The 12676-nt window shown below is 41.8% G+C and overlaps 1 protein-coding gene across 2 annotated transcripts in view; it reads right to left on the bottom strand.

Annotated features, from left to right (window-relative positions):
- Positions 1 to 327: 327 nt before the first annotated feature.
- Positions 328 to 12676, bottom strand: part of LOC128689184 (ubiquinone biosynthesis O-methyltransferase-like) — a 52169-nt gene continuing 39820 nt past the window's right edge. For both annotated transcript variants that reach the window (XM_070080822.1, XM_070080823.1), the window contains one exon: positions 328 to 1350. In XM_070080822.1, coding sequence (XP_069936923.1) covers positions 467 to 1342 — 876 coding nt within the window. In that variant the 5' untranslated portion in view covers positions 1343 to 1350 and the 3' untranslated portion in view covers positions 328 to 466. The remainder of the gene's footprint in view (positions 1351 to 12676) is intronic.

Here is a 12676-nt window from a genome sequence, read left to right as displayed (position 1 = left end):
TGTAAAATATCTTCCATTCTGTCAAATGAGACCAAGAAATCGAGAATACAACCAAAAATCCATATGAAAATACACCTCAAAGTTGCAATTTTAAACTAAAAACAGTCGCATTTATTTTCTCATTATGCACTGTGTGCTGCAGGATTTTTTTCATATGGTGCACACTTACTGCATAAACCATTTTTCTCATATCTAGGCCTAAATTTACTGCTCACAGCATATCTGAGTGAGATGAGATCATGACGTCATATTATGGGACCAACATTGACTTCAAAGCTGTGATAAAATGGGACCAACACAGAAAAGGTTAAGGTATGGCAATTCATGTCATTATCATTTCTGTGGAATTTATTGGGGAAGAGAGTTAAATCCATAGGGGTCAATGAGAGCCTGGGGATGGGAATAGAGAACAGCTCTAGGTCCTTGTATCTACAGCTTGCTAGAGGCAGTCAGAGTGCTTGATTGTTCAGTCTTGGGAGTCATCATCTTGCTTCTTCTTCCAGATGGTGAAGTGAGCATTGCCGATTATGGCGAGCCTCCGACACCTTGGAACATAATATGCCATGCTTGTTTCCTCCACCAATGACCATGATGATTCCAAAATGTTCCTCAATAGCGTCGGAGTCATCATCTCCCCCCAGCCTCCGAGCAGCACCTCTGGACCGCTTTTCCAGTCATATGCATCACCGACCACCAGCAGTCCTCCATTAGTCACATAGCGGTGAATATCCTGCAGGAACGACTTAGGGTCATACATGACAGTGAGGACATTTGAGGCAACAACACAATCAAAGGTGCCGCAGGTGTATGCCAGAGCACAGGCGTCCTCATCCCAGAACTCCACTCGTTCCCTGGATGAGTCATCCGGGACCCTAATGCTGTGGAACGACACGTGGTTGCCACCCTCACTGGGGAACGACACAGCAAACTCGCCAAATTGCTTGAGCGTCTGTGCCGCAGTGATCATCTCATAGCTGACGTCGGTGCCAATGACTTGGCGGAAGTGGCGGCTGAGATGGAACGACAAGCCACCAGGGCCGCAACCCACATCCAGCACGCGGTCCTTGGCCACCTGCCATCGTTCACATGCCACCCCACAGAAGTCAGCCAGCCGCCGCTGGTAGTCCACTGCCTCTTCTGGAACAATATCTTTCAGCTCCGACAGGTCAGCCAGGCTGCCATAATGGTGTTCCAGGTAACGCTGTACCTCCCTGGCATCAGTGTACACGTGCGTGTATGCCCGCAGTGCTGACCGGGTGCACACCCACTTATACACGGCCCATGCAGCAACGCATGCGCTCACAGCCGTTGCGCCGGATAATGCATACACCACCTTCTCCATCAACTACCCTGTAACAACAAGAACAACTCTGTTACTAAAATATCATTATCTGCAAAGATCATGAATATTATTATTCTTATTATTATTATTATTATTATTATTATTATCATCATAAATAAGCAATAAGACCTTTATACAGTAGTACCATGGTATCCATGGATAGTACCCTGGTATCCATGGACCTGGTATCCATGGATAGTACCCTGGTATCCATGGACCTGGTATCCATGGATAGTACCCTGGTATCCATGGACAGTACCCTGGTATCCATGGACCTGGTATCCATGGATAGTACCCTGGTATCCATGGATAGAATCCAACACTACAGTAGTTTCAGCTTCAACCAGGCCTACCCAAGTCTCATTCTTCTTAAAGTCATTGTGAAACAAAACAGTAAGCCTATAAAATTTCCCAAAGTAATGTACAAACTCTAAAATGAGACAGTAGGCCTATATAATTTGCCAAAATTAATGTATAAACTGTAAAACATGGCAGTAGGCCTATAGAATTTGCACACAGTAATGTAAAAATAAAAAGACAGCAGGCCTAGTCTCCAGCTGTTACAGCTGTTTAAAAAAACAGTCTAAAAGGTGATCCAACTATATCAAATGTGCTTCTTATAGCTAAAACCTTTGGAAGAAATTAATATCCTCTAGGCCTCTTCATAGGCCTATGGGACACTTTCCATAGGCCTATGGCAATATTCAATGTTTTACAGTGGTATTTTTTTTTTAATTTTTCCCAGAAATAACAAAAACAATAATAACAATAATAATAGTAATAATAATAATAATAATAATAATAATAATAATAATAATACAGTGGACTTTCTGTTTTCATTACCCTCTGATTTCGTGATTTTCAGTTATCGCTGTCTTTTTGCGTCAAAATATAGTCTGTTTTTGTTAATTCCCTCTGGTTACGTCAGTCATACAGAACACGTCTGAGTGCCTGCGCACACACAAAGCCTCCCACATATGCATTTTCAGTCAGTGTGGCGTTGTTTCTCGGTGAGTGAACATTACCCTGCATGGTCATGTGAAACATTTCATAATAATCCACTGTTTCTTGCACTTGTTTATTGTGTGTAACTGCTAAATAAGCCACCATGGGCCCAAAGAAAGCTCCTAGTGCCAGCCCTTTGATAAAGAAGGCAAGAAACACGATAGAATTCAAGAAAGAACACACCAGCCAGGGTACTTCCCCAAACACATCAGCCAGGGCACTTCCTCACACACACCAGCCAGGGCACTGCCCTACACACCAGACAGGGTACTTCCCCTCAAACACCTGACAACCCTATGCCTGTTGTGGTATCTAGTGTAGCCAGGAAGTGGATGAGTTGGTGGATGACCACAGTGAAGAGCTAACCACTGAAGAGCTGCAAGACCTTCATCTGGAACAGCAACAGACCACAGCTGAAGAAATTGCTTCAGAGGAGGAGGAAGAGACTGGGAAGAAGGTGCTGTCTTCAGTGATTAAGGACATTTGTGCAAAGTGGAGTGAGGTTCAAACATTTGTGGAGGAACATCACCTGAATCCCTTCAAAAATGTTACTTTGCTTACACTCCAACAGCACGTCAAGTATTAAAAACCATTTGTCCCCATTCACTTCTATTAAAGACGCTCACTCATGCTTGCTGGAAGTCCAAACCCCTCGCATACAAAACCTCCTTTACCCCCTCCCTCCATCCTTTCCTAGGCTGACCTCTACCCCACCTTCCCTCCACTACAGATTTATACACTCTCGAAGTCATTCTGTTTCGTTCCATTCTCTATGCATGTCCGAACCACATCAACAACCCTTCCTCAGCCCTCTGAACAACAGTTTTGGCTATCCAGCACCTCCTAACTTCCAAACTACAAATTCTCTGCATTATATTCACACCATACATTGCCCTCAGACAGGGGCGTCCTAAGGGGGGGCGGGGGGGGCACCCCGGGTGACACCATTTAGGGAATGACACCATAGAGCCTCTACAGAAGGTGGCACTAATGCTCAAAACAGTGCTGCACCAACATAAGAGAAGAATCCTTCGTTTCTATATAGCCTATTATATACAGTGGAACCTCAAATTTTTTATTATTTTATCACACTGGCCGATTCCCACCAAGGCAGGGTGGCCCAAAGAAGAAAAACTTTCACTATCATTCACTCCATCACTGTCTTGCCAGAAGGGTGCTTTACACTACAGTTTTTAAACTGCAACATTAACACCCTTCCTTCAGAGTGCAGGCACTGTACTTCCCATCTCCAGGACTCAAGTCCGGCCTGCCGGTTTCCCTGAACCCCTTCATAAATGTTACTTTGCTCACACTCCAACAGCACGTCAAGTATTAAAATCCATTTGTCTCTATTCACTCCTATCAAACACGCTCACGCATGCCTGATGGAAGTCCAAGCCTCTCGCACACAAAACCTCCTTTACCCCCTCCCTCCAACCTTTCCTAGGCCGACCCCTACCCTGTCTTCCTTCCACTACAGACTGATACACTCTTGAAGTAACTCCGTTTCACTCCATTCTCTCTACATGTCCGAACCACCTCAACAACCCTTCCTCAGCCCTCTGGACAACAGTTTTGGTAATACTGCACCTCCTCCTAACTTCCAAACTATGAATTCTCTGCATTATATTCACACCACACATTGCCCTCAGACATGACATCTCCACTGCCTCCAGCCTTCTCCTCGCTGCAACATTCATAACCAATGCTTCACACCCATATAAGAGCGTTGGTAAAACTATACTCTCATACATTCCCCTCTTTGCCTCCAAGGACAAAGTTCTTTGTCTCCACAGACTCCTAAGTGCACCACTCACCCTTTTCCTCTCATCAATTCTATGATTCACCTCATCTTTCATAGACCCATCCGCTGACACGTCCACTCCCAAATATCTGAATACATTCACCTCCTCCATACTCTCTCCCTCCAATCTGATATCCAATCTTTCATCACCTAATCTTTTTGTTATCCTCATAACCTTACTCTTTCCTGTATTCACTTTTAATTTTCTTCTTTTGCACACCCTACCAAATTCATCCACCAATCTCTGCAACTTCTCTTCAGAATCTCCCAAGAGCACAGTGTCATCAGCAAAGAGCAACTGTGACAACTCCCACTTTATGTGTGATTCTTTATCTTTTAACTCCGCGCCTCTTGCCAAGACCCTCGCATTTACTTCTCTTACAACCCCATCTATAAATATATTAAACAACCACGGTGACATCACACATCCTTGTCTAAGGCCTACTTTTACTGGGAAATAATTTCCCTCTTTCCTACATACTCTAACTTGAGCCTCACTATCCTCGTAAAAACTCTTCACTGCTTTCAGTAACCTACCTCCTACAGGTTAACTTAATCCATTCCAGGAGCTAGTTCTATATTCGAAAAATCTGAAAAGCGAAGCAATATTTCCCATAAGAAATAATGGAAATACAATTAATCCATTCCAGAAACCCAAAAATATTCACAAAAAAAAAAAATACATTTTATGGAGATTAATTATAGTTTTACAATCACACAACAAATATGCTGTTCAATTATGTATTAATAAATTTAAATAAACATAAAAAATAACATTTTTATTTACCTTTATTGAAGATTGGTGATGGCATCTGGAAGATAGAGAGGAGGAGAGAGGGAGTTGGGGTTAGTGTTTGGAAGGAGAGTCCCCCTCCATGAAGACTTTAGGTATCAAAGCCCTCTCTGGGGTTACTTCCCTTCTCTGTATTTTAATGCCACTAGGACCAGCTTGAGAGTCAATGGATCCCTGTCTCACAAAATAACTGTCTAAAGTCCTCTGTTTCTGTCTCACAAAATAATTGTCTACAGTCCTCAGTTTCTGTCTCACAAAATAACTGTCCAAAGTCCTCTGTTCCTGTCTCACAAAATAACTGTCCATAGCCCTTTGTTTCTGCCTCAGAAAATAACTGTCCACAGTCCTCTGTACATCCTGGCAGGCTCAACAAGTCTCACACCACTCTCAAACTTCTGTTTTATTTCCTTCTTCACATCTATGGTGTTTCTCACTTTCTTTACCACAGGTGTACCATTAGCAAGTTTCTTTGGGTCCATGGTAGCTTATTTCACAGTCCCACAAGCACTAAACACAATGAAATAATCGTAAAATGTTTGAATGAGAGTGCAGGTTAGTGTTCACTCAGGCATCAACAAAACCAGACTTTCTCACGGCGCCTGCATGGGGAAGCAGACAGAGTGGGCTGCCGGTCAGGTCTGGTATCCGGCAGTTCGAAAACAGGGGCGAGTTCGATAACAGGGAAGAAGTTGGTTCGAGTAAAGCATTCTATTTTCGAACAGTTCGTTAGGTGATACATTTGAAATTTGATGTTCCACTGAATTAATAAAGTACAGTGGACCATCGCCTAATGATGGCATCGCACAACGTTAAATCCACCTAGCGATACATTTTAACGCAAAAATTTTGCCTCGGCTAGCACTAAAAAACTCTCTCGATGCGATTTGTTTGAGACACGTCCACATGCGGCATGAGCCCACCTCACTTGTTCCGTGGGTGCCAGTGTTTACAAGCCAGCCACCGCAGTCGCATCCAAGCATACAATTGGAACATTTCATATTATCAAAGCCTTTTTAGTCATTGCACCTGCAAAATAAGTCACCATGGGCCCCAAGAAAGCTTCTAGTGCCAACCCTACAGGAAAAAGGGTGAGAATTACTATGGATATGAAGAAAGAGATCATTGCTAAGTATGAAAGTGGAGTGCGTGTCTCCGAGCTGGCCAGGTTGTACACAAAACCCCAATCAACCATCGCTACTGTCATGGCCAACAAAACGGCAATCAAGGAAGCTGTTCTTGCCAAAGGTGCAACTTTGTTTTCGAAACAGAGATCACAAGTGATAGAAGATGTTGAGAGACTGTTATTGGTGTGGATAAATGAAAAACAGATAGCAGGAGATAGCATCTCTCAAGCGATCATATGTTAAAAGGCTAGGAAGTTGCATGACAATTTAATTAGAAAAATGCCTGCATCTAGTGGTGATGTGAGTGAATTTAAGGTCAGCAAAGGTTGATTTGAGTGATTTAAAGGGTAGGGAAGTAACCCTCGGAAAAGGACTTGTCACCTCAAGTCCTAATGGAAGGGGATTCCCCTTCTAAACACTAAGACCATCAACACTCTCCCCTCCTCCCATCCCATCAATCATCACCAGATCTTCAATAAAGGTAAGTGTCATGTAACTGTGCATGTCTTCTTCAGTTTGTGTGTATTAAAATTAATATTTCATGTGGTAAAAACATTTTTTTTTTCATACTTTGGGGTGTCCTACATGGATTAATTTGATTTCCATTACAGTGGACCCCCGCATAGCGAACGCCTTGCATAGCGAACAATCCGCATAGCGGACGCTTTGTTCGCTAAAATTTTGCCCCGCATAGTGGACAAAAACCCGCTCAGCGGCCTTCGTCCGAGACGCATCCAATGTGCGCCCTCAGCCAGCCTCACATGTGCCGCCCGTCCCATTGTTTACCAGCCAGCCTCCGCGGTAACATTCAAGCATACACTCGGAATATTTCGTATTATTACAGTGTTTTCGGTGCTGTTTCTGGAAAATAAGTGACCATGGGCCCCAAGAAAGCTTCTAGTGCCAACCCTACACCTCAAAGGGTAAGAATACCCATTGAAATGAAGAAAGAGATCATTGATAAGTATGAAAGTGGAGTACGTATCACCGACCTGGTCAGGTTGTACAAGAAACCAAAATCAACCATCTCTTCTATTGTGGGCAAGAAAACGGCAATCAAGGAAGCTGTTGTTGCCAAAGGTTTAACTGTGTTTTCGAAACAAAGATCGCAAGTGATGGAAGATGTTGAGAGACTCTTATTGGTGTGGATAAATGAAAAACAGCTAGCAGGAGATAGCGTCTCTCAAGCGATCATATGTGAAAAGGCTAGGAAGTTGCATGACGATTTAATTAAAAAAATGCCTGCAACTAGTGATGATGTGAGTGAATTTAAGGCCAGCAAAGGTTGGTTTGAGAGATTTAAGAAGCGTAGTGGCATCCATAGTGTGATACGGCATGGTGAGGCTGCCAGTTCGGACCACAAAGCGGCTGAAAAATATGTGCATGAATTCAAGGAGTACATAGAAACTGAAGGACTGGAACCTGAACAAGTGTTTAATTGTGATGAAACAGGCCTGTTCTGGAAGAAAATGCCAAGCAGGACCTACATTACTCAGGAGGAAAAGGCACTCCCAGGACATAAGCCTATGAAAGACAGGCTTACTTTGTTGATGTGTGCCAATGCTAGTGGTGATTGCAAAGTTAAGCCTTTATTAGTGTATCACTCTGAAACTCCCAGAGCGTTCAGGCAAAAGAATGTCCTCAAGGATAATTTGTGTGTGCTGTGGAGGGCAAACAGTAAGGCATGGGTCACTAGGGAATTTTTCTATAACTGGTTACACCATGCATTTGCCCCCAATGTGAAAGATTACCTAACTGAAAAGAAATTAGACCTTAAGTGCCTCCTGGTGTTAGACAATGCCCCTGGTCATCCTACAGACGTGGCAGAGCGACTTTATGGGGACATGAGCTTCATTAAGGTGAAGTTTTTGCCTCCTAATACCACTCCTCTCCTGCAGCCCATGGACCAGCAGGTCATTTTCCAACTTCAAGAAACTGTACACAAAAGCTCTGTTTCAAAAGTGCTTTGAAGTGACCACAGACACTCGATTGACTCTAAAAGAGTTTTGGAAGGATCACTTTAATATCCTCAATTGTGTAAACCTTATAGGTAAGGCTTGGGAGGGAGTGAATAAGAGAACCTTGAACTCTGCTTGGAAGAAACTGTGGCCAGAATGTGTAGACAAAAGGGATTTTGAAGGGTTTGAGGCTAACCCTGAGAGGAGTAGTATACCAGTTGAGGAATCAATTGTGGAATTGGGGAAGTCCTTGGGGTTGGAGGTTAGTTGGGAGGATGTGGAAGAGTTGGTGGAGGAGGACAATGAAGAACTAACCACTGATGAGCTGATAGATCAACTTCAAGAGCAAGAGGCCAGACCTGGGGAAACTGGTTCAAAGGAGGGGAGAGAGAAATTGAAGGAATTGCCTACTTCAAAGATTAAGGAAATGTGTGCAAAATGGCTTGAAGTGCAAACCTTTTTTGATGAAAATCACCCTCACACAGCTATTGCAAGCCGTGCTGGTGACTGTTACAATGACACTGTTGTGAACCACTTTAGACAAATCATAAAGGAACGAGAGGTACAGGCCACTATGGACAGATATGTTGTGCGAAAGAAGTCCAGTGACTCTGAAGCTGGTCCTAGTGGCATTAAAAGAAGAAGGGAAGTAACCCCAGAAAAGGACTTGCTACCTCAAGTCCTAATGGAAGGGGATTCCCCTTCTAAACACTAACACTCTCTCTCCCCTCCTCCCATCCCATCAATCATCACCAGATCTTCAATAAAAGTAAGTGTCATGTAATTGTGCATGCCTTTTTCAGTTTGTGTGTACTAAAATTAACATTTTTTTGTGGTAAAAAAATTTTTTTTTCATACTTTTGGGTGTCTTGCACGGATTAATTTTATTTCCATTATTTCTTATGGGGAAAATTAATTCGCATAGCGAACATTTCGCATAACGGCCAGCCCTCTTGCACGGATTAAGTTCGCTATGCGGGGGTCCACTGTATTTCTTATGGGGAAAATTAACTTGACTAATGATAATTTTGACTAACGATGAGCTCTCAGGAACGGATTAATAGCATTAGTCAAGGGTCCACTGTACTAGTTAATTCTGCCACCTTCATTTTTGAGCTTGAAACGATTTGGAGGAATAGACTCTAGGGACCCAAGATTTTCCAGTGACAAGTTGTTTCAATGAGCTCTATTTATTATATCAAGGGAACTGTTGTAGGACACTCTTGATTTGTTATTGAGAAGATTGGATGGTCAAGTGACCCTATTCAACTTACTGTTTGGTCGGAGCTGGCATAGGGCCCTCTGTTTTCTTTCATACATACTGTTTAACCCTTTGACCGTCGCAACCCCCAATCCTGAGGTGTCTCCTGGTGTCGCAAAATATTAAAAAAAAAAATATATATTTTTTCTTATGAAATGACAGAGAATCTTTTCCCGATTGTAATGACACCAAAAAAAACGAAATTTGATGGAAAACTGACGGAATTATGCTCTCGCAAAGTTAGCAACCTCGGCGCTGTTTAAAAATCGGCGATTTCACCCACTTTGAGCCCTATTTTCCGCTAATTCCATTGTTCCAGTCGCCCAAACTCATAACTATTTCTTTAGAACTCCATTTTTGCTATCGATTGAGTACAAGAAACTGCCCATTTACCGATTTCAACTACCTAATAATGTGGTCAGAAATTTGCAATTTGGCCAATTTCACGAAAACTAAAAAATATGACAATTTCAAAATAAGGTCCAAAATGAACAATGCAGACATTCCTGGCTCTAAAATAACATTTTATTTGTTCATCAGTCATGTCTCCAAGCCCCTCTGATATTAGTCTTGCTTTCTATTTTGAATTTTTATTCAAACAAAAAATAGAAGACTTACTATTATGCAGACTAATGCAATACTGTAATAATTGTATAAATAACATCAACCCATTCATGACTGCATATTAGAATGGCTAGTTGGACATTTATTGGACAATGACATCATTTGTTTACTTTTGAACATTGGCAAAAATCAAACATTTCCCCTACTTTGAGCTCCATTTCTAGGTTCTTTTTATAGTAAAATCAATCAAAATCACCTCTATTTCTATAATATGTTTTCAATTCTATCAAATGAGACCAAGAAAACGAGAATACAACCATAAATACTATACGAAAATAGACCACAAAGATGGCATTTTAATTAAAAAAAAACGGTTGGAGATTTTTTTTCTCATTATGCACTGCATGCTACAGGATTTTTTTTATATGGTGCACACTGACCACACAGACCCATTCTCTCACATGTGGGCCTATCAGCTTTCTCCTGGTTGATTTGAAGCCGCTAGAATTTATGAGTATACATGTATATATGTCAAACACAGTACCTCGTAAGACGTATATATACGGCCGCGACAGTCAAAGGGTTAATTGAAGCAGGGATCGAACCCTCTGATTTATTTACAGTTTGAGTGGAGCAGGAATTGAACCCTCCTGGTTGATCAGGCTCTGATCCACCAGGAGGCCTGGTCACAGACCGGGCCGCGGGGACGTTGACCCCCGGAACTCTCTCCAGGTAAACTCCAGGTAAACTCCGTTTTCTTTGATATGTCTGTTTCATTTTCCCCTGGTAACTTAAGTTATTCTTGCAAGTATGGAGGAATATCAGTTTTGGATGAAGACAAAACCTCCTTTATCGGCTAAGAAAATTACGCTATGCCCAAAAAATCCACCAGTGCTTTGTGAGGGGTGGTGCGGGATTACCAAAACTGTTGTCCAGAGGGCTGAGGAAGGGTTGTTGAGGTGGTTCGGACATGTAGAGAGAATGGAGCGAAACAGAATGACTTCAAGAGTGTATCAGTCTGTAGTGGAAGGAAGGCGGGGTAGGGGTCGGCCTAGGAAAGGTTGGAGGGAGGGGGTAAAGGAGGTTTTGTGTGCGAGGGGCTTGGACTTCCAGCAGGCATGCGTGAGCGTGTTTGATAGGAGTGAATGGAGACAAATGGTTTTTAATACTTGACGTGCTGTTGGAGTGTGAGCAAAGTAACATTTATGAAGGGGTTCAGGGAAACCGGCAGGCCGGACTTGAGTCCTGGAGATGGGAAGTACAGTGCCTGCACTCTGAAGGAGGGGTGTTAATGTTGCAGTTTAAAAACTGTAGTGTAAAGCACCCTTCTGGCAAGACAGTGATGGAGTGAATGATGGTGAAAGTTTTTCTTTTTCGGGCCACCCTGCCTTGGTGGGAATCGGCCAGTGTGATAATAAAAAAAAAAAATAATAATAATAATAATAATAATAATAATAATAATAATAATAATCACTCTGAGGCGCATTAAATGTGTATAAAACGTTAATACAGACATTTTGCTTAATCCATCTATGATTTTTTTTCAAAATTATATAATAAACACACTATGTAACATATAAATTAACATAAATATGAGATTTTTTCCAATCGGCTTGACGGAGTGAACAAAAACCATTTGTGACTGGACTGCCAACAACAACAACAACTAGTTTGTTTATCTTGTTTACTCACCTCTCACTCTACATTAACACTACAGATATTTTAAGGTAAGTAATGAGCAAGCACTATATTAGAGTTTAATAATATTATTATTATTAATATTAGTACATACGTATTATTGTAATAATAATACATAAGAATAGTTATTAATATTATTATTAATTTAGGGCATTGGAGCACAGATCCACTGTATAGCACTTTGTCTGGATTCTGGGGTTATCCTAGGTAATTTACACTATGTATGATAACTTCACTTATGTGTACCTGTGTGTGTGTGTGTGTGTGTGTGTGTGTGTGTGTGTGTGTGTGTGTGTGTGTGAGAGAGAGAGAGAGAGAGAGAGAGAGAGAGAGAGAGAGAGAGAGAGAGAGAGAGAGAGAGAGAGAGAGAGAGAGAGAGAGAGAGAGAGAGAGAGAGAGAGAGAGAGAGAGAGAGATAGATAGATAGATAGATAGATATCCAAAATCAGTCAGTCAGGCAACCACCCACCCACCCAGCTGGCCTGCTAGCCAGCCAGCCAGCCAAATATGTATTACACATGTTGCAGAGTTGTTTTCTCTTTACTTAGGGTATAGGTTATAGTACATTCTGGCACAATGACACTACCAGTGGTATTCTCCCATTCCACTGTGTCGACAATACTTAAAGATAGCAGTAACATATGATACTGTATGAGATGTAAAATTTACAATACAGCTCACTGCCATGTACACATAATATACAGTACATAAATGATTAACCCTTTGACTGTCGCGGCCGTGTATATACATCTTACGAGGTACCGTGTTTGGCGTATATATACTCATAAATTCTAGCGGCTTCAAATCAAGCAGGAGAAAGCTGGTAGGCCCACATGTGAGAAAATGGGTCTGTGTGGTCAGTGTGCACCATATAAAAAAAATCCTGGAGCACGCAGTGCATAATGAGAAAAAAAAAACTCTGACCGTTTTTTTAAATTAAAATGCCGACTTTGTGGTCTATTTTCGTATAGTATTTATGGTTGTATTCGTGTTTTCTTGGTCTCATTTGATAGAATTGAAAACATATTATAGAAATAGAGGTGATTCTGATTGATTTTACTATAAAAAGAACCTAGAAATGGAGCTCAAAGTAGGGGAAATGTTTGATTTTTGCCACTATAAAAAGA

Source organism: Cherax quadricarinatus, unplaced genomic scaffold, assembly GCF_038502225.1.
Source record: "Cherax quadricarinatus isolate ZL_2023a unplaced genomic scaffold, ASM3850222v1 Contig1065, whole genome shotgun sequence".
In the NCBI taxonomy this organism is placed as follows: Eukaryota; Metazoa; Arthropoda; class Malacostraca; order Decapoda; family Parastacidae; genus Cherax; species Cherax quadricarinatus.
This window is presented reverse-complemented; position numbering and strand designations above follow the sequence as displayed.